The sequence below is a fragment of the Sinohyriopsis cumingii genome, chromosome 19 (genome assembly GCF_028554795.1).
Source record: "Sinohyriopsis cumingii isolate HCF-2022 chromosome 19, ASM2855479v2, whole genome shotgun sequence".
In the NCBI taxonomy this organism is placed as follows: domain Eukaryota; kingdom Metazoa; phylum Mollusca; class Bivalvia; order Unionida; family Unionidae; genus Sinohyriopsis; species Sinohyriopsis cumingii.
The window spans coordinates 19,964,743-19,991,339 of record NC_142979.1 but is presented as its reverse complement, the minus strand read 5'-3'; the positions used below and the strand labels follow the sequence as shown (position 1 = coordinate 19,991,339).

Sequence of the window (26,597 nt, the reverse complement as noted above, 5' to 3'; positions counted from 1 at the left end):
AATCCCGAACTAAATGTATCAACATGTCATGTCTGTTCAAAACGATCCCATTTTCTAAGTGATATCATACAAGTAGACCAAAGGGATTCCACTTTTGCATTTTATATTATTTCACATTTTTATTTTTATTTTTTAACTTTTTGGGGATTAAAGGGCCTTTTCAAAGTCAATGAACAAACTTGGACAAATTCAAGTCCGTATTTGAAGGACAATTTAGCAATATGAATGTGATTCGTGGGTCAGCCATTCTTGGTCACTCTTAAATACTCATATGGTTCTGTTGGAAAATTACAAGCCACCAGTATGTTCTTTTTGTGTCCTTTCGTCAACAACGGTTGCCCTAACAACGTTTTGGGGTTCTTTCGTCAACAACGGTTGCCCTCACAACGTTTGGTGATGCTGTAATTTATTTTGTTTTAATTTCCTGCTGATGGATAGAATATATTTAATTATACTGTTTGAAAAGGTAAATGGCATATTATGCTATAATATAACAGGTAAATATAGTTGTTTATTCACGTCTTGAAAATAACAAAATCCTAATGAAAATTAAAATTTCCTTTAGCTTTCTTGTAATATTTTGATATGATAAATTCATTAATATAGTTTGCAGGAATTACATATTCTACATGTATAATTTTGTCATATATTCTTCTCAAAGAACTCAAACGTATCAAACAAGTTACATAGTGTGATATCAGATTCCAGCGAAGTTACATAGTGTGATATCAGACTCCAATGTAGTTACATAGAATTATAGCAGATTCCAGTGAAGTTACATAGTATGATATCAGATTCCAAAGAAGTTACATAGTATGATATCAGACTCCAATTAAGTTACATAGAATGATATCAGATTCCAAAGAAGTTACATTGTATGATATCAGACTCCATTGAAGTTACATAGTATGATATCACACTCTGATGAAGTTTTATAGTATGATATCAGACTCCAGTGATGTTCCATAGTGTGATATTAAACTTCAACGCACATTTTTTTATATGGCTGTACTATAAGAAGACGCATCTTACATCATAAAGGTCCTTTTGAATTTCTGTGAGATATACGCTCCTGAAGTAAAGGGATATAACTCTGAATGACATAACAGACCACCGATTATTTCCCATAAAATGGTGCAGTTATGCGATGATCGTAAATTTTGTTTCCAACTTCTTTTTATGCCGTCGGGGTCGGTCTCGGTTGTGGTTTCCTTGTAGCCTCGATACTTTGCTTTCGGTAGCTGACATTATATGAATATACCTTCCCATCTTCTGCAACAACAAAAAAACAAATATTGAAGAGTATATTTACTTAAGTATTGGCTCTTGCTTTAAACCAGAAATGTTAAATACGTAGGTCTTCGTGGTATTACAAGATTTTTGGTATTTTCATCCAGGGATTATTGCAGATCAATATTTACCAACAACAATCAATGAATGTAGTTTTTAAATGATAAATGTTTAATCAAATATTTCAAATAAACATGAAATTGCCAAACATTTTGTCGTTAAAATACGAGCAAGTCCTGAATCCTACAGTATTTAATTTTCTTTAAATAATTTTGGCAAGATTCCCTGAGGACTACCCACATGCACCCTTGCCACTTTGTATCTCCTATATCTATGATCTGTACCTACACAGTGCTGGAAGAAATTAATCGAATAAAAATAATCTCGAGCAAAGTTAATTTTCTCCAATTCATTATTTGTCCTTTTATCCATGGTAAGGAATATAATTTCTAGTCAGAAATTAGACGGCTTTGAACCAAAACAAAATACGTGTTATTTTTTCAGATGACATTACTTGCAATAATATAGAACATTGTTATTACGCTGAAACCATAACACGTTATGTCCGTCATACATGTTTTATGTTTTTAATGCCATTCCTTCATAAAACTTCTTTAGAATGTTGATATCATTATAACATTATTCTCAATTTAGTGCATGTGTACCTTGTGTTTTATTACACTAGGGCAGAATGGTAATCAGTATGTACGCATTTCAAGAAACCATATTGTTTCATTCATGGACAGAAAGTAGCAGTGATAATAATTTAATACTTGCTTCTCAGTATCTTTTGGTTTGTATAATATTTTAAGTTTATTCTGAAGAGAATGCAAGCAAAATTTTGTTTCCATTTATTGTAAACGAGTAACTGCAGACATATTCTTTGAAGTCCATTAGCATGAAGAATTAATAGAATGCATGTTTAGAGAAAGAAGGAGGGGTTCTGTATGCCATCATTAATATTGCCAAAAATGACAGCGCGTTCTTTGGCGTTTTTAGATTAACCAAACCTACGGACATAGAGTAGATAAGAATAATTTGTTTCTTGTCAATGGAATTTGATAGCATCAGACAGCTACAAACGATTTCCACCGTCACGTTCAAATCCATATCAGACGATATTGTAACGTTATTTCCCGACCAGCAAGTCGAACGTATTTTGCCTTGGTTGCAAACTGCATTAAGATGTACTTGATAGTTCGCTAGTAATGCTAAAAATAAAAAGTAAGAAAATCAAGTAACATTTCGAACATCTTTCTGCTGCGGGAGCACTACTGGCGTTAGTGTAGGCTGTTCGATCAAAAAGGGACAAGCTATATTTATGTTACATGTCGATAAACAGCTGCACTCTCAATAGAATCCGAAATTATCTGACCTCTAATCAATTAATTTTCTAAAATGCACATATATAGTGCCAGGCAGAGGCGGTCGTATTGTACATTATTTACGGTGTTCGTTTTCCAAATATTTGAGTAATTATCTTATATCTGCTTTAGAAATCTTCAAACTCATAACATGCTGGAATATATCATCCACGGATAATTTAGCCAGATAAGCAGCATCCTTAATTTATTACTATCATTTGAGCATCTGATATATCATACATCATATTCATCAAAATAGATTTATCTACGCTAAATAGTTACACATACCATTTTGGCATGTGTCTAAACGTATGTATCAAATCTTAGATTTGTTTGTTCCTTTGTAACTATACAGTTCATGAGAAATATATTGCAGTGCAGATTGCCAATCGTAAAACATTCTAAAATTAAGCGTATCTTAATCCATCCCACCCAAAAGTTGAAAATCAGAAAGGAAAATTTAAAATATTTTATAAATGCACAAACTAAAATGTTCTTACAAATGTCGATTTGCCTGAGATCGGTTATTAGTGAAGTATTTAGTGTTCACTGAGTTTAATTCGATTTTAGCGGCAATGACTGGCTCTTGCAATGTAACACGTTTTACTAGTTATCTGAAGTGGAATACTTTGGCCAATAAAATTAGATGAAGAATTCATTTAAATCAAATAGTAGTTGCATTCAAGGTAACGTTTAGAATGTTTAATAGTATTATTAACAATTAAAAATTCAACTGTAACGACAAAAATCGATGGTTCTGTCTTCTGAAGCGAGATGCCATATTTTTCATCATTCTTGTTCAGATTATCCATTCCATTTCATTGAAAACAAAACTCCACAATCAGTAAAATCGATTGAAGAATGAATTTATACAGTCTGCAACTAACAGTAGTCATATAAGTCTCCACAATAAAGGTAATCTGAGCGTTTAGATGATTATTCTGAACATCGCTCGTCCATTTCCGTCAAGTCGAGAAATAACCTCGGATGTAGTTGTGGAGTGCACCACTTATTTGCGACAGAAAACGCAAATGATGTCCCACTTTTGACATTGTACCCATCCGCCGCCTTATTGTGTAAAATATAGTGCTCAACAGCGGCGAGTTACATCTGACGTGTCGGTTGTAAAATAAATGACTGCTTTTGTTTAAAAAATCATGGTAGGCGTTATGGTAGAGTCTTTCAATACATCAGTTATGGCGGCCGATGCACAGAGAAAATTTCCAATAGTGGTACATGACATCATGAAAACTACAAAAGTCAGTACAAAAGTGTATATTTATTACTTACTTGGATCCACGTAGCTTCCGGTGAATTGTCTCTCGGGATCAACTGTATTCCGGTTGTACTTGCTGGGCATATCAGTGTCGCCATAACGTTGATCGAACTTATTTGCTCTATAATTCTTTTCTTGCAAGTCACCTAAAGACTCCCACCTTTTGTTCTTCCATATCTGAAAATTTGTGGTTTTATTTGGAGCCGTAAATGGCGGGTTTGTCCTTTCTAGGTTTGGAGACTGAGCGCGGAAAGGTGGCGCTGTCATGGTGGATAATTGGTCGGGTTCCATGTTCCTTCTTGCCTGAAAATGGCTTCCAAATCCCTCCTCAATCAAAGACAGTTCACCCACCTCCCCACGTGCACGTTTTCGTCCCACGGAGTCCGCAGTCCAGGGATAAGCAAATACCGTCTGCTGAGCTGGCTGTATATGATTTTCATGTTCGTGCTGGCATTTTATACCGTCGTAAAACATGGACGGAATAGTGACATGACTTGGATCCGGAAAACATGAGCATACTTGTTTAGCATCATTTCCTCTTGGGAAAGTATTTTTTTCGACTTGAGATCGGAGCGGGTGTTTCTTAGGCGGACGTGGTGCTATAGGATGGTGATACTCCATAATTCATTAACACTGTCTTGATTTTGCGACGAATTTGATACTCTTTGTCACTTCAGTTTGTCAATTTTACTCGGTTGCGCTTTTAGAAAAATCCGTATCTACCCCAGTTTGACGAGTATTGTAAAACATTTCCTGAAACAAATGAGAAAAGAAAACGTTGTATTGTTTTTAAATAAGTCTAACGTGTCTGTATTTACAAACAGCAGTTTCGCAATAACCTTTTCTTTAAAAAGTACTTGATAAAGTGCCTTCGTGTCATAAAGGTGAGGTGTAGCATATGCGCCAATCAACCTACCTTTCCCTAATTGCTTCCCTCTTCAGTACGGGCCATTACAAACCTAGACGTCAACTATAGTCGTGCTATCGCGTTATTTACATATCAAACTCAAGCTGAATACTTGGACAAACAAACGAACACCTCTTTCAATCTTAATATGCACTAATTCAGTACTTGTAATGCAATCAAGTGAAAATACGCTGACCGAGGTAATTAAATTTAAGTGTTGCTCGATTAACACGTGGTCTTGTATCATTTTTTTTAATTATTTTTCCGAGACATTTTATCAGTTTTTATATTTCTCTTGTGCAAATATTGGGTTTATGGACGAGAGGAAACAACAATTTTCTCGTGAAGCTACTTTGAGTGTACTTAATCGTTCTTTCTTTTGAAGTTACGTAGAATGTACATATTCATACTTATTCCACAGATATTAAACCTATTTTCTGGTAGATTTCTTTTACACGTCAGTAAACGGACTACTTGTACCTTCGACTTATTATTTATCTTGCGGTAGCACAGTGGTTATCGTGCGGAAGTCTTACGTAGCCGTACTAAGTTCGCTTCCCATACCCGTTTGCCCCCCCCCCCCCCACACACACACACACACACAAGCACTGGAAAACAAATTGCCGGTTTCTTGCTCGCACTGTCAGCAAAGCTAGTCAAAAGATTGAGGCAAAACCACGTAAGAAAAAGCCGAATGTTCCCAACAAAATTAAGAAGTTCTGGTGCACACAAATTATTTCTCTCTCTCTCTCTCTCTCTCTCTCTCTCTCTCGGGTAAGTTAGGTTATTGAGGCATGTTTCGCATGTGCACCTAAGACAGGCAGAGGAATAGGAGAAGAAAAAGATAGATATAAATCAGAAACAACGCATATTAACGTAGGTACTTTAACATGTCTAATACATCATCAAGGTATGTATGTATGTATGTATGTATGTATGTATGTATGTATGTATGTATGTATGTGATAACATTTAATTTTATCACATTCATTTTCAGGTGATATGATGCTTCACATCGAAATGGAGGAATGGAGTGGCAGGAAAAACTATGCCAATTACGATTATTTCCGTATCGAGGATGAAAGTGATAAGTACAGGTTGCACGTGCACGGTTACCATGGCGTCGCCGGAGATTCATTGACGCCACATTGGATGAGTCATGATGGGAAACAGTTCAGCACTATGGACAATGACAACGATGACCGTTATTATGACAACTGTGCTAAAAGTTACCACGGTGCGTGGTGGTTCAACAATTGTTATGAGAGTCACTTGAATGGACGATACTACACCAACGGTTCCCATAATAATTATTTTGTGCGAGACGGCATCCAGTGGAACAGCATTCATCCGCATTCGTCACTTAAATATGTAGAAATGATGATCAAACCGTATGACGCTTCGAAACTACCAAATGAAGTGTGATCAGTCGAAAGTCAACAGAGGTTAAATCAGAATGCACTACTTTTCATTTACAAACCTACAAAGACAGTCGTTTCATAATTCTGACGTAAAGAAATATGAATCGAAAGCATGGAATATTCGAATCAAGCGATTGCAGATTTTCTAAACTTAGTGTGGATATCTTCGTTACTCTAAATGACTTAATATTCAAAAGTGGCAAAATTCCAACTTCAAACTACGTGTCTCGTGTCTCAATCTTAAACGATATGGTTCTAAGGTTGAACTATTTATTGTGTATTGCACAATTTAACCGATGTATCCAATATTTTCTATATACAGAACTCAAATTTACATTACGTTGTAATAGAGTTTTAAGTTAACAAAACTCCTAATGAAATCCAGGCCTTTACACGTCGAAAAAGTTGGTATTGTTAGCAAAACAGTTGTGATACTTCGAACTGTTTCAAATTCCTATTTCTGATATTAAAACTACATAGAACCTGGAATCTTCACTGTCAACAACGAAACTTGAATGTGTTACAAACGAAAATAATATGTTCACAGATTTTGATTAGAGTACCGTTATCATTTGTGGTCTCATACGGAACATGGTGCTGACGCGCTTGTTATACCAAGCATGTGATAACTGCTAAATATGTTTGTTATGCCATTTCTATATATCACATTAACATTTACTACTTCAGCACCCTTTAAGATAACGTCTGATACTCGAATCATGCACATGTATATACACCTTTGCGAGATAACTTAAAAATGATCCCTGAATTAAACTTTTGTGGGTATATGTGTATATATTCATACATAAATGTATGCATACATACATACATACATACATACATACATACATACATACAATATGTTGTGCGTGTAGTATGTGTAACTCTTGAAGCTTACGCCAACATCACCAGCTGAGAGAAGATTCGACGGCATTGTTGCATGATAGTGTCAATAGATAAATTCATGCATGTGTCATTAAGAATCATTTTTATTATTTATTACCTTGGTTTCATTTTTCATAGATATGATAGTATATGTACAATTTGTTTTTCCTTTTTTATATCATCTAAGCATAAAATATGAATGATAAGAGATATCTCGTGTGTTGGAATCACCAAGAAGGAACTGAACTTATAAAAGTTGTATGTGGCAGAGGAATATACCGTCTGTACTCGCTTATAAAGATCAAAGGTCACCTTTCAGTAACATTGGTTAAGTAGCACCATATTTATGTATTTATAAGTCAAGTCCAGCTACAAACTGCACAGATGCAGATTGTTAGGAGTAATCAGTGGAACAAACAAAATAGATCCTGAGTGACAGGCCCGTTAAGCTAGAGCAAATCGGGATCTTTGTTCTTTGCAGTTTGACGCAATTTATAAGCGAGAACAGACGGTAGTAAGATGTTACAAGACTGGACGTTTTCCTTGTCAGGACTGAGTTTTAAAGTTTTCTAAGTCAGTAAAAGTTCCATAGAAATTTAAATAAAATATGTTGGCAAAACCTTTTTAACATTTTTTTTTTGCGTTCACTAAAATCGCACTTTTGGGCAAGGAATTTTTCCAGTCCTATTTAAATATGCAAACTGGCTTGAGAGAAAGATGAAATTGATTTTACTCATGATCTGTAAAGGTTCATCTGAGGAAAGTGTCGTTTATTACGAGTTGCTTATACAGAAAAGAAAACCAGAAGTTTAAAGTAATGACCCCAAGGAATAGATAGATTTTATAATTAATCAGATTGATATGTTCATTGATATTAATGACGAAAAGAAATAAACGTTTTATTACACATTATATCATTAATTTACAAGTATGTCCATTACACAAGTTACCATTAATTAACACGTATATCCATTAAAACGGATACCATTAATTTACACAGATGTCGATTCAGCTATAAACATTAGACAGTAAATATGAGATCTTTTGGTTCATTCTCAATCATGTGACAGATTTTATGACCTTAGTCATGCAAGCAAAGAATTATATGTGATCAGACACTCGTATAGAGTGAATGAACGTATTTCGTTGTTTTAGTACATGTGTACGTTTCGTAAGCAAAAAACGAAGAGATGCATTTTACTGATCATATTTTGAAGCCATATTGAATAAAAACGTGTAAGTGAGTCTCAGGTCGAAAGTTGGATATTATGTGATTTTTTTGGTGTGCATATCCATTACTGCTAGGCATGCGAGTCTTATTTTAATGATTTGCTTAGATTATAGATGTAAAACTATTTTTTCAATTCTGTCTGTTTTTTCCGTATATATCCTTCGATAATTGCCACCTAGTCACGTGTGCTAGGAAAAATTGTAAAGTGGGTGTACTTAAGCAATTGTGATTTTTTCCCCCGTTGAAACACTGCTACTGTGTCTCCCAAAAGTACCGCCTTTATTCGCTTATAAGACGAGTCGAACTGCAAACAAGATAGATCCTTGCCTGCCGTAGAGTAAAGCGCCAGCAGATCAGGGTCTGTATTGTTTTTTGTACTGATTACTCCTAACAACCTGCACAGATGCAGATCTGACGGCGCATTATGCGACGGCAGATATGGGTCTGTGCAGATTGCAGTTGGATAAGCGCTTATAGAGGGCATTAAATGTTGTGTCTGTTGTAAATTCGGTCTGTTTAACGCAGCTGAAATTCTGAAATAAATTTAATTACTTGAATATCAGTTAAAATGTTTCGAGTGTTCATAAGTTTCCTGTCTTTCTCTTCAGATTGCACAATGAAAAATCTGAAGACATGCATTCATTGCTCGTGTCATAATCTGACTCAAAGGCCAAAGATCTTTATTTCCTCCTACTTCATTTTCTTTTTTTATATTTACTAAATATGTTAATGACATTTTGTAAGTATGATAGCACTCGGGGTAATGAGTTTAATCTTCACATTTCGTAAAATTCGGCCTTGATTTGTAATTCAGCTAAAATAGAATTAGTTGTCTATGTGTCAAAGGCACGTGCAGCTAATTAGATTTTGTTAGTCATTACCAGTAAATTCCTTGATGTGGCTAACAGGTGGATGGAACGGGGTCAAATATTTCAAGAGGTCAAGAGAGCAAGAAATATATCTCTTCACTGGTCAAAGAACGCAGAAAATATTATAAAATAATAAAATATGGTCATCACTTACCTCTATTCACATTCATACAAATATTACTTTTCTCTCGGTATCGGTAAAATTTTCAGAACTTTTGAGAAACTTGATCATTTAAATCGTATGCTTTCAACAGGTTATATTAATGTTAATCGTCGAAACTTATGTTAAAGTTTTCTCATTAAAGGAGACTAGAAATCAAAATTTTCCTTCTACGTATGTAATTCTCTACAGATTTTAATTCGACTGTCATGTTTATAAATTAAATATCGTAAGCGGGTAGTGATTTTATTGCATGGAAGTCACCACGATTCCGTAAATTGCCGAGTTTTTCCGAGTTTTAATGAGATGACAGATCACGTGGTACCGTGACGCAATACTAGCCAGTCCTCGAATACAAACATCAACATTGGCGAGCGAGGCAGACGGGAGGAGACCAAATTTGGGTTGCACATTCAAAACTTGAATCTGCAGTCTGATATAATAGTTTATGTACTGTACTGGTCAGTGTTAAAAGAATTTTTTTTAGGTACAGGCCCCGGGCTGGTGACTTAAATAAACTAAAGCCCTGACTGAAATTCCACAAGCCCAGACAGTTCATACGTGTCAACTCTCAAGCCGGGAGAAAAACCTCCCGATTTTGGTGGTATTTCCTCATCTACATCCCGATCTCGTAATATCTCTAAATTTTTCGCAGCGAAGTCCCGATTATTACATTATGTCTGTCATTTTTCATTTGTCAGAAGAAAAAAAAAAACCCAACCCCAAACCATTTATAAATAGATATAACGTATGCAATCCACAGTCTAAACTGCCACACTGCAGACATCGTAGTGATATGACTGAAAAATTGTTAAAGCTACGTTAAAAATTCAAATCACACGCACACACGTCTAAATCCGGCACTGGAAGAAATAATTAATATCACACAACAGTTTTTTTCTTTTTTTCTTCTTCAGTAAATAGAACGTGAAAATTAAACATTATTCAAGTAAATTTCAGATGTTTTTAAACAACTACAACAGTACTATAGTATAAAAAAAAAAAAATTAAAAGAATAAAATTGTCACCAATTAGCTTAAATGAATGATCACTGTGAAATTTTCTCTGCAAACAAAATCGCATCTCCATTTCCGTCAAAGAAACTCGGCCAGTTAACACCTGACATTCCTCTACCGTATATGTAAAGTTTAATTACCATGATTAAATTACAAGGAATAAAACAAAATATACTATGCAGTATATGTGGCCCTAAAGAACTAATTCTGAATAAATATTTTGTTCAGCAAACAGGATTACATGCATTAAGACTTAAACCTGAAGTCCATGGCATCGTAAGTAACAACAAAATAGGTATCGTTTATTTTGGCAATCAGTTGCTGGTGCTTACACATACACACACTGTCGAACATGGTTTCTTTGAAGTATGTCCGAAGGGCAGTCCTTTTCACAAGATCAATGCAAGGATAAGGAGTATGTTCATTAGTCACACCGGCTTTATTGTTTGCGTACTTAAATCAAAACTTTAGCTATTTTGCAATTTAGCCAGAGCTGACCAGAATATGCAAAATGGGCTTGTCCTGGGGGAATAATAAGGCGTATCACATGGAGAAAAGGTACGTCCCATGGGCGCTCGCACATTGGGGCAAGGGGTTGGGGGTTGGGTCAATAGTCCCCCCCCCCCGTTTCAATTGTCAGCCATTTAATGTGAAACTTTGACCTCTTTTCTTTTAATCGATACTATTTAAACTGCCCAAGGAATAGTTTTATATCAGTTCCAATCATTACAGATTACCGTTTATACATACTATATGTATACAATGATTTTTTTTTAAATTTGTAATTTTTATAAGATTACTGAAAATTGTGTTTTCTCGAAACACGACAGGTTTAGAATATTATTTTTGGCAAAGCTTCCATTTGATTAAAATCAAATCTAAATTTCACCTTGGACAGTAGTGATTTGATTTAGATTGTGCCGTGTTATGGCATGTATGTCAACATCTTGAAAATACATTTACTAATTTCACCAGCGCGATCCAAGTTTCCTCAGGCAAACAATTTTTGTTTCGACAAGCCTGACGGGCACCTCACTTTGAATACAGGATGGGCCAGAACTAAAACCAGAGGGGCCCAGGGTGTCGGGCTATCAGATTTATTTTTAGCACTGCTGGTGTAGATAAAAGATCTGTGAATTGATTGTTGCATTTTGTGGTCACTTACTCGGCCTTCTGCCTATTTTCGTAACTCGCACGTTTAACACTTTTCCCAGGATTTAAAATATTCAACGTTATGTCTGGAACAGCGCCAACTTTTAGTCTAGGCCTAGCATTTGAGTATCCTTGAGCTGCCATTTTTTCAGAATCCCTCTCGTAACAGTCCTTTGAGAAATGTAACGAGCACACAGTGCTGTATGGTGTTGCTTTGAAATCGACTCGTTTGTAATAATGTATCCATTCTTTCATTATGCCTTTATCTTTCGGAAAGAAAAAAAAATGTTGTCCACAGGCTTTTCTTAATGTTCTATTACACCCATAAGCAACGCAAAACGGTATTGTATTTTACTCTGGCAACTCCCACTTGGGCTGCTGGAGTCACTACTATGACGTCACATCCCGAAAGTAACCGAATAGGCGCGGAAATTTTGCATACGAGGTCACGGAAATTCAGCTCCTAGAAGATAGGCCAATATTTTAATACTGGCATTACGGTCGCAGATGATACTTCAGAATAAGGTTTTCTACTATAGTACTTTTATTATTATTCTATATTTCCATTGGTTTCTGGTCTCCTTTAAGAAGTACTAGATAAATATGAAAAACACATAGTATAGTATTGTATTTTATTTGCATGTTGTGGTTTTGTTTTGTTATAGTGTAATATCTCACAAATATTAAATATTCATCAGATGATATTCAGATTTAGAACACAATAACTCACGATAAAAATATACATTGACACATGGTCATAGTATTTGCAGTGAAGTGTCATTGCCTTGAATGTGTATTTGTATTTGCCTTTTTCAAAACAATTCTACAAAGACATACCCTTGTCTCTAGAAACGTTATACAATTGCAATATCTTGATATTGTTGCCTTTTATCATTTACATACACGTTCAAAAGATAGAAGGTACTAATTATGTCAGTTATGTACAAGTAATACTAGCTGTAGAATGTACACACAAAATTTCTACAAACGTCTTTACAATTTGTGTTGTACAGATTTTCTTTCATGACAATCACTTGATCACGCCTTCAAGAATTTGTGCAATTTTTCACTGTGTGGTCCCATTTATTAGAATATTGTTGTATTTTCTCATGCCTAATACAATTACATATGCATATTCATCCATGTCGAGTATAATTTTTGTACATTTGATTGGTATTGCATAGGGCAACTTACTGCGAACAAGCGGTCTGCAAAGTATGGAGACGTTGACGGTTGATCTAGATCCACTGGCTCAGAGTAGAACCGATATAGTCTTGGGGTGTAGAGCTATGGGAACGCGTGAGAAAGCCGTTTCCTTAGTTTTTGCGCGTTCCCACGCTTCTTTATTGCATTCTCTCATTTCTTTATTAGCGCTATACCACTGGATATAATCCTTTAAACAAAATAGTAAAAGCAATTGCCATCTTTTGAAATGACTCACTGTAATTTCCGTATATTTTGTTTTATATTGATTTTATATCATTGAGAAGGATGTAATTTGTTTTTGGTACCCTTGTTTCCACCTTTCTAAATCTACAAATACGCGAAACGAAAATGTTCTTTAACGTATAGTGAATCAGTCACGGGTAAATTTCCCATCAGACAAAAGCGTCTGTAAGCCGTGGGAACAACTGTCATTCGCCTGCCAGTATTGTGATATTATGATTGTGACAGACATTGCTTGTTTGTAGTAAATAGCCGTTCGCTGTAAAGATATTGAAGATTTTCTAGTATTAAATTAATTATGCTTAGAAATCAGGAATAGTGGTCCTGAGTTTTGTCTCCAATACATGGCTTTTAAAGAGAAGCCTAATTTTGCTTCTACAGTGTCTCAGGTTGTATATATACATAGGCTTCATAGTTTTGTACATGTGTATAAAGTTATTGTATATTTATAATTAATTGATTTATAGTTTAGAGTCAGTTATTATATTTTGATAATTTCATAGTATTGAGTACAGTATGTCTTATTCATGCTCAGATAAGCGTATGAAGACCAAATTCACCATATAAGTCTTCTGGGAAAAATTTTGGTTTTTGGGGTTGTTTGAACAAAAGCAACACCGTTTTTTCTGCTTTTTAAAAAAATGTTTTACTCCTTATTGGTAAATTCAAGAATTTCTAACTTCGTACAAATTTATGAATCGGGTGTCCCTGAAGATAATGACAGCATATTCATTGGACAGAATACCTATAGTAATTTGGTCTCTTTAAATATTTGAAGAAAAATATGTGATGTCACCTTTTCGTGATTTCTCCTTTGTGCCTTTTTCAACACTTTAGATTACTATTGTTAATTCAAAACTTGAACAGTCATTTATTATGATTTTTCAGTGCTAATAGAAATGGACTTATTTTGTGCAAAAAATCAACGCGCATCGATCAACGGTGCTAAGAACAGGTAGCTGTGTCACTGGTGCTTTTATTGTGTTTTAGCCTTTGTCAAGGTAAAATGTTCAGTGGAATAGACGCCTCGGCAATATCGTCTTTCTTTAACCAGTAAATTTATGTATGCATCTACCACCAACTGGCTGACACTCAAACTATATATGTATACTTATTTTTACATGTTCTGTCAATGGTTTATTTTTCATATCGTAACTCTAATAGCTGTCCTTGATGAATACAAGTGAGTTGTATTTTTTTTAAAAATTAAAAATCCAAGTATTGTTAAGCAAACAGTTAATAACAGAATGCAGAATTATATCTGATAAAAAGGTGAATATAAGTTTGCAGTTATAAATTGTTTTGCATTATGCTATTTTATTGGATTGATAATCAAATTATAATTCTGAATTTTAGCTATGAACAAGGGACGTAATTGAACATGAAATTTTATTAAATATATACCGTGTGTATTAGTACATAGGTAGTCATGGAGCACTCGTTCTGGCAAATATGTTACTACTTTGTTATGAAAGTTTTGTTTTGCCCTGTTTTAGGAAACGATAACAATACTTCATATTTTTGCATTTTTGTATCGAAAAATTATATTTTTTCTGTTGCTTAAGATGAACTTATGCTGATAACAGAAATAAAGCAGATCTAATTAGAAGACGGTTTTCCTATTATTTTGATGCCTTAATCACGAATATCTTATTAGGAAATTAGACAACAACATATTCGAAAGATTTTTTTGCTAATAAATTTTCCATGGGGAAAATATAAAATACTCGGTTTATTCATCAAAACACAGGTTTACGGGTGTCTCTTGGACTAAAAAAAAGAAGAAAACTTCATTTGTTCTTTCATTAACAGCAACCTACACTATTTGATATTAAAAATCGTATGTTTTTATAAAGCCGATAGCTTAAGTTTAGGCATCATGGGATTGCGAACTACAAGCAAGATTTACTTACCACCGAAATTGAAGAGCTTTGGTTAAGTACAAAACTACGCACCTCAGAAAAAGAAGACTTGACGACGAAAGTGCTCCAATAAGCATCGACAATTTTACGTCTTTGCAAAAACACATATTAACACATTTTTAAAATAATTGTTCTTAGTTTAAAATTACTTCCAAGACCTGTAGTTAGTCCTGCAAATTAACAAAGTAATGGAGCCTAGAGTTTGGAACTAATTTATTACGTAGGGATAATATGCAAACTTAGGTAGTAAATCGCCAGATAGCACAAGTAATAACATACACAAACATCTAATTCGTCACGACGACTAGTGCCGACCTTTATAATTGACGGGCACAAATAAAGTTGTAAACAGTCAAGAGCACTTATGGCTACCTTTGCATCAGATGAATACAGCTGTAAATATAATATCTGACATAAAACTTCGCAGGTTATCATATGAACAAATCAACAAATATATGGTGGATTACTAAACAATCGACAAGTACATCCTCTTTCTGCTACAAAGATCAAACTGCTCTCCACATTATGTCACTGTCGAGCTGTACGAGGCAGTAATTAACGGCGTGGAGTGTTTTAACTTGGCCCAGGTTCATTTACAGCTAAGGGGCGGCGTTGGTTATTGCGCCCTGACCACATCCACAATGTTGCCTGTTCGAATCCTACTAATGTATGATAGGACAGGGCTCTTTAATTGTTTCGGCACTAAATAACCATGTACTGCTATCTATCTATCTATCTATCTATATATTTATCTGTCTGTCTGTCGGCCTATATCTCTCTCTCTCTTATATATATATATATATATATATATATATATATATATATATATATATATATATATATATATATATATATATATATATATATATATATATATATATATCATGATTAACAATACTTTCACTTTTTATATTTAAATGGAATTCGTTATAAATTTATTCCGGTAATATTGACTCCTCTTGTGTAATTTTACTCGAGTAATGACTGTCTTATTTCAGAACAGCCTGCTTTCAACATGCTTGCTTTATCGCTGTAACATTATCCTGTTTTCTACTTTTAAATTTTGAATAATGTGTTTTATTTTATTTATGAGGCGTTCTAGGGTGCACTTTAGATGTCAGTCGGAACTTTCCTGGGCCTTTTCTGATGAAATCGAGTAGTATTAAACAATTAAAGTCGAGGATATTCCGATTTACGCATCTAATGCACATTTTCATTTCGTTCGCAAATTCACCATCAATCCTACTGATCCTCAAGTGTATGATGATTGATGCATTCGGACCACCTCAGCTATATACGAAAGAAGGATAGACAGTGAAGTTGTGAATGCATAGAACTATTTTTCACTCATAATTTAGCGGTCAGTCCTAAAAGTCAACATATTCGTAGATATCACGAGATACTCCAAATGTATTCCGGCGAACAAAATGATCTGTCTCTAAATTAAAATGCCGACATATGTAGGAAATACTGTCAAACCACAATCACAACTCAGCTGTTTTCGGTGACCTTGGTTTGTACGAGCTCTCTTACACGAATCCGCGTTTTTTAATCATAACTAAGGTCACTCATATACCCTAGCAATAATAAAGATTGAAACAATTTTTTTGGCCACAGCGCCAAAACAGGTGACAGCTTACCAGATGACGTTGTAACCAAGGACACTGCCAGTACACACAGTTTGACCCAGGGGAATAGCGTTATCTTCAGATTCTCAGTTGGGTGGGGGTGGGGGGTGGGGGTGGAGATGGTGCGCAAATTTATTGAAACCTGAGATTAAGCAAGAGTAGACCATTCTGCACGAAAGTTGCAGGTTAACTCGTGGTCACAGTGGCGTTTCGAGAGGAGAACGCCACCTTTGGGAGAAGTTTGTATGGCCTGCACACGTTTATTTCATAGGTTGACTTGTTGTCTTTTCGGTGTAGCACCCACAAACATAGTGTACGGGAAACAACAAAACCTGGAAGTTATAATGAGGCTTATGACAGAGGCTGTTTTATGTACAAAACTTTGTTGAACTCGTACATCAATTTAACATTGAAACAGCTAGTGTAGACTCAAAGAAGAGATTGTTAACAATGTGCTTCACATTTACTCTAAGACGCGTGATTTCAATACCAAAGAGATTGTCATTTTTGGTGTTTTGACTGTTACCTTATACACTTTGAAGTGTAACTAATATACTTGATATGATATATTAATACTATTTTCGGGACGGTATGGAAGCATGCTTTAGGAGTGTATTTACATGTACTGAAAGACGTACGACTGCAAAAGTAAATAGTCATTTTCATTATGTTGTCTATCACATAATACAGTTTAAAGAACGTCGTCAGTAGGTAATAAATAAGCTACGTGCTAAATGGGCTGAAAATTCATCAATTCAGATGCATAAGTTAAATGTAAAAGGCTTTTCTGGGTCATCCCCTTTCTGAGGAGACGCTTTATAAATTTGTATAATCCCGGATTGATATTAAGCCAAGTAAATAATTGCGCTCATCTCAAACATATGTGAAAATCGAATTACTGTAAAAGCACCAAAAAATTATCGAAATCAAAAGCATGAGTAATATACAATTTTTAAATTAGATTTTTCAGGTATGTCTCTGAAAACTGTATGTTAAATTATGTATTTTTAGGTTATTGCATTTGTATGGGAAGATATGAACGAGGTTTTTTTTGATAAATACTTCAGGACCTCAGGGAGTGAAGTATTCATCCAAGAAAATGAGTTTATATTTTCCCAAACATATTCAGTAACCTTTTTATTTTATGCTCATCTTCTTATTCTACCTAAGACTTAATTATAAAATGTACACTACACTACAAGAAACAAAGTAATTAAATTTATGCTGTATTCCAAACTAAATACACATCCGTAGATTCATCAATACACAGTATTAATATTAATGAACGCATAGAACCGCCAAACGTACTTTGAACTTAGTCCCGCGCTTGACATCAAATTGAAAAAGAATTGTCGTTTTGGTCTACTGAAAACTGAAATTTAGAGTCATATTGTGAATAAATGCGCATTGCAATTCATGGGTTCAGGGGGTTGGGATGGTCGATTCTACTAACTTCCGCTGATTATGGACTGAATTTATTAGCTGTGTCGATTCCACACAAAGAACATGTATCTGTGATCTGAGCAGAGAGGAACGAGTCCTGACTCAGCTGCATGTGTGTTTCTGTTCTGTCACTGAATGTTTGGAATCATAATGTGGGAAATATATGAACTCTTTCAATTGTAATCATCAAACGAACGCTATGGAATATCACGTTAATTTCAGTTTTAGTGTAGTAAGGAGAATGTTATTGCAGTTGAAACTGTAGTTGAAATTACAGTACCATTTTTCAGTGTGTAATCAAGCTTTAGAACCCATGACATAGCCCATGTAATTCGGATTTGCAGAATTAAGAAAGTACAATTAAAGGTAATTCAAGGTAAAAAAATGTAAGTATACAGTTCTTATTACCAGCTAAAGAAGACATGTTTTATGCCTTGTCACTTGCGTGCTCTTTGCTGGGACCCAAGCTATGTTATGACCTGTATGGCGTACCTCGCTAGCCTAAATCGGAAACATTGTATCAACAAAGTTAACGCGGAAAGGTACAAAGCAGCTTGTGTGTGACAGTCACTTCAGCCAGCAGAAATAAGAACTCTTCGTCGTCTTGGCTAAATGGTTGCGAGGACCTTACTTTTCTTCCAAATTCTTCAGTAGCATTTTGTTCTCCACGAATTTAGCACTTTGATTTAAAAATGATACGTTTCTGATAGATGAGCGATAACCCTTGCCCTTAGTAAGTTTTTCTATTCTATTTTTATATACCCTAGAGAGATCTTGTCATAGTCTGAACCATTCCAGTTACGAACATTTCTCCTAAATAACTGTTTAAATGATCAGAATGATATTTTCGATACTGTGTCTCTCACGTTTGTTGTGGAAGTTTCGTTTGTGACTCTGTTAACTGGTCTACATTGTTCACTGTATCATCTCTATTTTCACATAAATGAAACAGCTGCTTTAGCTCATCCACAAACAAATCCAATATACTAAATCCTAAAGCGTCTACAACGTGAGTGTATATGGTCTGTTTACAAAGTGGTTCCTAATACACTATACTATTTTAGTCACACTCGTCGTGCACGTGCATGCTATATCAAGGTGTTCAGTATCGTAAAATACTGTACGATTCTGACAATTGTTGTAAAGTTAAAGGTGACAAAAATGACCATCAGTAATATACATCAACTGACATCAAATACATAAAAGGAACTAAATGAACAGACAAGTGTGAAATAGGCAAAGATTAGTTGTATTGTTTCCATATGACAAAAAAGAGAACCGTAATCGTTTCACACAGATTTAGATCTGTCATTTTACGCACACACTATCAAAGCGACGCTATGTGCATTTAAACATCGAACTGGATTTACTGTTATCAACACTAATAAATCATCCCCCAGTAATTATGGCTCCCTTTGATGCGTAAATAAATATACTCAGGTTAATAAAGAAAATCCCCAGTAACTTCAAGCAAACCTTGTAGTCTTCATAAATAGGAGATGTTAAAAAAAAAATTAAGGCGAAATTCAAAGAACTAAAAGTACTGTATAACTTAGGCAATTCACGTAACCTGGCGTCAGTAAAATCACGCAACCGTTTACCGTAAACTGCTTAAATTTATTCAAACTCCGCTAGCACTTGTTTCTTTCCGTTTGAAGTTAGTTCTCTCTCTGTCTCTGTCTCTGTCGCTCTCTCTCTCTCCTGAACAAAAGGGTTAATTTCGCTTTGTTTCAGTTTTAAGCATTTCACAATAAATACTATGCAATTTGAAATATCTGTATATATATATGTCGTTAAAATAGTGATACTATAAGCACAGACACTAATATTAATTTTAAGGGATTTTACTTACCTTTCTTATAAAGAAAAGTCCCATTTTTGCTCAACTTAATCGCGACCATAATTTATAAGGAAACAAATTTATATGAAAGCTTGAACGAGTATTACCCTGTTATCTATTCATCAACGCGTTTGACGGAACTTTCCTAATATGAACATTTTTATTAGAAACTCGGGTCCACCAGTGGCTCATTCGTCTGAAACGCTGGCCTTTACCAATCACTGCCATCTCACCTCTACGTAGGTTTTGAGTCTCGGGTATGTGGGTATGTGACAAAGCTTGTCTTCAGCTTCCCGTGGATCGGTTGGTTCTTACCGAGGTTTTCCCGGGTTATTCTCTACCAGTTATATTGTAAGCCATAGCGTATCAAACAAACATTAAGAACTCTATTATTTGCAGATTTTAGTTTGTTGTTGTTACTAGTTCAGCTTTGTGAAATCATTCCTTGTCGAATGAGAGAGTCGCCAGTGGGGAACGTAGAATGCTCGCTAATCCAGGCGTTTTATTCTACCTAAAAAATAGTGACAGGTACGGAAACTAATTGCGAACAGTCGTTTCCTTTGTATTTTCCAACTCTCTTGAAATGATCTATTTTTATTGTATTAAAAACCAGCCTGCGATTCATACGTTTATGGTGGCCTCGAAACAGCTGTAAATAAATGAAGTGGCTTAAGATGAATGGGTATGAGTTGAAGATGAAGAAAAGACAAGGGACGGTATTTTCACTCGAAATAACGAGAAGGCACGAGCTAAAATTTATTTTATTCCTTGTGATATCCGTCCCTTGATCTTTTAAGACATACAGACTCACGTTTAATAATCCTAAATCCATAGATAATACCAAGATAAAGTCATCGGTGTTAACATTATAAACTCTATGAGTTGTGATTTGTGATTTTAGCTTCCGGGTCAGAGTTTGCAAACTTCCGAGATCCCACGAAAAGCTTAACTGCAACTACAGGGCATGAAACTGTAAATTCATATGCGTGAACAATATTTGACACAAGGATGTTATCTACCATTAAGGACTTTCTCCCCTAGGTATCAGTTTCAAGTTTCAAGTTTTTCAGATCCCAAGAATGCTAACTATAGATGCATTTGTTAGGTTTGGCGAATCAACACACATGGCAAAATTTGGATTTGGATTTTTTAAACGTAGTTTTAACAAGTTTTCAGTCATATCGCTACGATGTCTGCAGTGAGGCAGTTTATAGTGATGTCTAGGACTGGGGCATCATGCCGCTGACATGTAGTATGATGTCCCACCCAGTCACATTATCCTGACACCAGGCCGACCAGTCCTAACACTAACCTCTTAATGTTGAGCGCCAAGCGAGGCAGCTGTTAGTACCAATTTTGGAAGACTTTGCTATGATTCGGCCGGGGATCGAACCCACGGCCTCCCGCATCCGGGGCGGACGCTCTTACCACTAGGCCACCATGGCAAAATGCTTCTAAGTAATAAATGACCACTTAAATTCTTTAAATAAAAAAGGTGGCATGTATGCATAGCTATTTAATCTTCCACTTCAGGTTGATCAAAGATAGCTGTCATCATGATCCAATTAAAAATATTAAAAATTAGCTGTCATCTTTATGCAGCTTCGTCTTGGCAGTAAGCATAAAGGCTTTAGATACGGATGTCAATTGTTTAAAGTTTAAAAACGAAATTCTTGATTAATATCAGATTTCTATTAATATTGTATTTTGTTTTATATAAATGTCATCAAGATTTTTTAATGTACAGTCTTCTTTGAATTGTATTATTCAAAAGGTATAGAGAAATATCCAGATGCAATTTCAAGAAGACAAAAGTTCGAGGCATTATTTGCACCGTGGTTTCTCTGACGTTCATGTAAGATTAATATATTTTAAAATGATTTTGAGACCTATTTTGTTTGGTTGTGTTTTTGTGGGGTTTTTTTGTTTGTTTTTGTTTGTTTGTTTGTCTTGGTTTTATTGTTGTTGTTGTTTTGCAAGATGCCTGCTTAAAAGACAAAACAGTTAAGTAAGTAGTCTTAGAGATTGCACTGTCACGTTGCCAATGTAAATTATATTTGCCATGAGTCATTTTTATATGTGAAACAGTCAACACTGTGACTCATCCAATTCCACTGGCGGACGCCAATAAAGGCCTTGCAAGAACATATTGTATCTTGCCCTCGTTTGAATCTTGCAAATCGTCATACTCGTAGCAGCGCGTATATGCAAATTGTCATACTCGTAGCAACGTGTATGTGCGAATCGTCATACTCGTAGCAGCGTGTATATGCAAATTGTCATACTCGTGGCAGCGTGTAAGTGCTAAAATCCGGTATATTAAAACGGTTATTGTTTAACATTTATTTTTCAAATATATCTAGAATTATCTGTGGCCATGACTTCTCACGAAATTCCTTTTTTTTTTTGCGTACGTTGATCTTTAAGTGCATTTATGTGTCTGGTGTTTTATTTTAGACAAGTCGAGTTTGAACAGCAGGTCTAATTCGACTTATAGTTGTGTTACATCTTGTATGTATGTGGCCTGTTTCCAAGATAAGACTAGGGCTCATGGCAGGTGGGGCCTGTTTCTAAGAATGACACAAGATTTGTGACAGTTGCGGCCTGTTTCGAAGTTAACACTAAGGTTTGTGAGAGGTGGGACCCGTTTCTAAGTTAGCGCTAGAGTTTGTAACAGGTGGAAACCGTTTCAAAGTTAACACTAAGGATTGTAACAGGTGGTACCAATTTAGAACAGGTGGACTGGAAAGATAAAAACCTCATTTGTTTAAACACGTGACAAGGAAAAGGGTAGAGAATGTTAACTTTCTTTATGATTTAAAAGTATATTGCAATGGTTATTCGATTGCGTTTGTTCACTGATAAAAAAATTGATGTTGCCAGCAAGTTTAAGAAAACCTACGTCGTGCAATATAACCAAAATAATTAGGCGACATAGGCTGCCGTAAAACTTTAAACGATGAATAAATTCTCAGCTATTTGTTCTCACAGTAATATCCGGACCTGAGATACGATTACCTGAAAAGAATAGGCAAAATAGGGCTTGCATGGTGAACTTCACTTGTCTTATATGTAGAGCAATTCCCTAAATAAAAAAAAATGCTGGGTCATTCTCTAATATATTCCATCTGAACTTCAAAGGCCAGATCATAAATGTAAAGATCTGTAGCAAGCAAGGAAATGAAATTAAAGCAAACGGCTTGCGTCTGGAAACATTTGGGTGATCCAAAGTGGTGAACAAGCATTATATTCAGAAGGATTACAATGACGAAAATCAGTCAACTAAGGCTTTTAAATTTTAAATATTTTTAATTCTTGGTACAAGAGGAGTAGAGCTGCTTTGAATAAAAATTAAATAAATTTACTTGATATGGAAAAGAGGCAGGTGTAGATTAAGAATATACTGCTTAGAAAAGTCAATCACCTTTTAAGACCCTTTCTGGAAGAAGATATGCTGCTGGAAAAGACATTAATTCACTTTAATAGGTTGCGAACTGATCACAACTAGTTCTGCTGAATTTCGATAGATGATATCTGACGCAAAAAGAACTGGAATTTGGTTGATCCCAGGAGAATAAAAACCTGACACTATATAGGTTAGGTAGTATATTTTTATTTTTGAAGGAAAAAATAGCTCCATACCTGACTTCACAGTGGAAATAGAGCGCACTATGCAGGCAGAGGATGATGACCTGAAGAGGGTAGATGAAAGAGGGAGAGAAAGAAAAGATATACGGAAACGCCAACCTATCACCAATAGTGATTTAGAAAAGACCGGAAGCACAGGGTGATTCTGATATGCCGGCAATTATAGTTCGATCATTTACTCGCTTGTATAATGAAATTTATTATATCATCATAGCAGAACTGCGAATTGAATTTCACATACATTTGTTGAATTTCACATACATTTGTAACTCTATTTCTTGAGAAAGCGAATCATTCACATATCGTGTTCAACTTCATTTGATTTACGTAATTGATTAAATTATTATATTTCACATACGGGGGCTCATGTTATTCTATTCTATATCTCTGCTCAGACCTCTTTTATTCCATCCATTAATTTCATATTTTATTTTGCTGTACTCGATCAAGGCAATAACACTGTGGTCGATCAGCTCCTAGATAACGATAACCAAAACCCATCAGGAGTGGGGTAGATCACACATCGCCACCACCTTCTGAAAACAAGATTATGTGAACGCTGTGCATCCAGCACAGAAGTAAGCGAGAACATGTCTGGCGTTTAAGCAAATATGAATAGATGATTCCCTATTCTACACCCTGGGGATGTAAAATGAGATTCAAGATGGGAGTACAGAAGCTTACATCATATCATTAAGCATACATTTTAAAATGAGTAATAATAGTATTGAACACGTTGGATACCGTGATGGTGCCATGTCAAACGTTTCTTGTGTTCGTTTTCCACGGGAAGCAAATATTCTGATACACAAAAGATGAAAATTCATAATAGGATCGTTGCTAAGAGAGAGAGAGAGAGAGAGAGAGAGAGAGAGAGAGAGAGAGAGAGAGAGAGAGAGAGACAGACAGACAGACAGACAGACAGACAGAAATCATGTGTCATCTGTTCACGTTGTGTATCACTATAGGCAACTTTTATCGCCATATCAAAAGATCGATTGACGAGCCGTAGCTCGGAGAACGGCACGCTGATCTACACTTGTAATTAAATACAACAGGCTTGAACCTGGCTGAGGGAGAGCGAGTAACAGAGCTGATGTTCTATCTACCATTACGAGAAGAATATATCAGGCATTTGTCGACGTCGACGATACGGGTCTAGAGGCGCCAATCTTCACTGCATCAGGGCATGCAAGTGCCGATAAGTGGAACATATATATGTATTTTTTTCAATATTCATGACACCGAGAATGGATCATTAGCATCAAGTGGCGCAGTACAATTAATAAAAAAAACTTCCTCTGAAATCCTAAAAATGATATCACTAGTTAATATTTGCCCCATACGCATAGAAGTATAGACTAAATTTTATAACATGGACCGTTGATGTACAACGAAATTTTTTATTGTGCATTCTAGTGAAAACTTTTACGGAACGTATTAATCTTGATATTATGTAACCTACATTTAGGATATTTTGTATGTGTTGCCAATTATCACACTGAATTCAAGTGCTTGAATGCCAGCAGTACAATATGAAGACAAAATATTTGAAGGAATTAAGAATAGACAATGATCAGAGGGACAAAATTTACCGTTGTTTTCAAAGTGTCGAATGACCCTGACCGAGACCTTATCCTAGTAGCAGATGTGGGTGTAGGGATGAGTACATCAAGGAAGCTAATGCAAACGTTAAAGTAAAATGACGTTAACTCTAAATGAAAAACAGGCATTTAAAAGGTTGTAAACTTAGTCAAATAAATAAAAAAATCAACAAAGAGTTGGCAACATCATCACCGAAATATCAACGCCACCGATATGGTTAAAACAAACAGGACCTATGACTTACAGCGGTCAAGCAGGTCAGACAAACGAATTATAAAACGGAATGTGCGTGTATTTCAATCCATCAACGTTTTTTAAACAACCGAGTGCATATGGTTCCATCACGTAAATCCGTTAATGCAAGCTGCAAAAGTATACATATATCTACATCCCTTTGAAGCTTAGAAACAAATTTGTGTGGTTTTACTTCTATCTTGTAATAATGGAATTAGCGAGTGGTTCTAATCTGCAAAACAGGGTCTACTTTAGGTACCTGCAACTCGTCGTAGTTAGGCGTGAATATTCTTTGTTCCAGATAAAGGGCCAATATAGTTCAATCCAGTTTTTCCTAACCTTCTTAATATATATATATATATATATATATATATATATATATATATATATATATATATATATATATATATATATATATATATATATATATATATATATATATATATATATATATATATATGTGTGTGTGTGTGTGTGTGTGTGCGTGTGTGCGTGTCTCTGTGTGTGTCTGTGAATCTCACATTTTGATAATAAATTATTTGTCCTATTTCGTACAAGAAGATATATCGTGTGTCTATACATAAATTTATTCATGATTCACTGAATATAATTTCGTTATTTATCGTTTACTCCCAATTTTGTTCATACACTCCACCCCCACCCACTTTCTAAAATTTTCTCTCTGTACTAAACCAGGTGGGTGTATATTTGTTTATATTTGTTTTCCTTTGGCCCCCTATGTGCTTAACAAAACTGTTTTTCGACCATTGTATGATTGATTCGATTTCATAAGCTTTCAAAATATTGTTATACAAATTTGTACTTACCTATTTAATGTTGATAATAATTCAAAGTCCTCTAGAAATCTGCCAAAGTCAGAAGTTTATAACTCCACTGTTCCATATAAGTGTGTATGAGTTTTACACTGTTACCACCCTTTCACCTAATCATTTCAGGACATTTTTAAGCATATGACACGTCTTTTCAAACCACTTTTATCTGTCATTCTCTTTTGTCAATACCTAGCTTTGGTGAGCATTGGCTTGTGTCGAAAAAGAGTCACTCGTTAGAATTCCGGAACATGACGGCATTTTAACTGAGAACGATACCGTACCTACACAAAGGGATCTCATATATTGAATGTATTGGCGAGTACACACCTTAAGTGTATGTTGAAAAGTGTTTTGAAAATAGTCTATTTTATTTGTATCACCATGAGTGCTGAAACGTTGTTACTCGTTAGGTTATTTTCACACTGAC

At 35.2% G+C, this 26,597-nt stretch overlaps 2 protein-coding genes across 4 annotated transcripts in view; one reads left to right on the top strand and one right to left on the bottom strand.

The window, feature by feature from the left end:
* The window catches only part of LOC149775237 (fibrinogen-like protein 1), a 70,562-nt gene extending 55,936 nt beyond the window's left edge, over positions 1 to 14,626 (top strand). For all 3 annotated transcript variants that reach the window (XM_089943882.1, XM_089943881.1, XM_089943883.1), the window contains exon 5: positions 5,835 to 14,626. In XM_089943882.1, the coding sequence (XP_089800008.1) occupies positions 5,835 to 6,262 (428 nt within the window). In that variant the 3' untranslated portion in view covers positions 6,263 to 14,626. The remainder of the gene's footprint in view (positions 1 to 5,834) is intronic.
* Positions 499 to 26,448, bottom strand: LOC149775236 (uncharacterized). Its single transcript, XM_089943884.1, has 3 exons — positions 26,165 to 26,448; positions 3,945 to 4,683; positions 499 to 1,272 (listed from the first exon to the last, which is right to left on the bottom strand). The coding sequence occupies exons 2-3, from the start codon at positions 4,549 to 4,551 to the stop codon at positions 1,178 to 1,180; spliced, it is 702 nt and encodes a 233-aa protein (XP_089800010.1). The 5' UTR covers positions 4,552 to 4,683; positions 26,165 to 26,448; the 3' UTR covers positions 499 to 1,177.
* Positions 26,449 to 26,597: the final 149 nt, after the last annotated feature.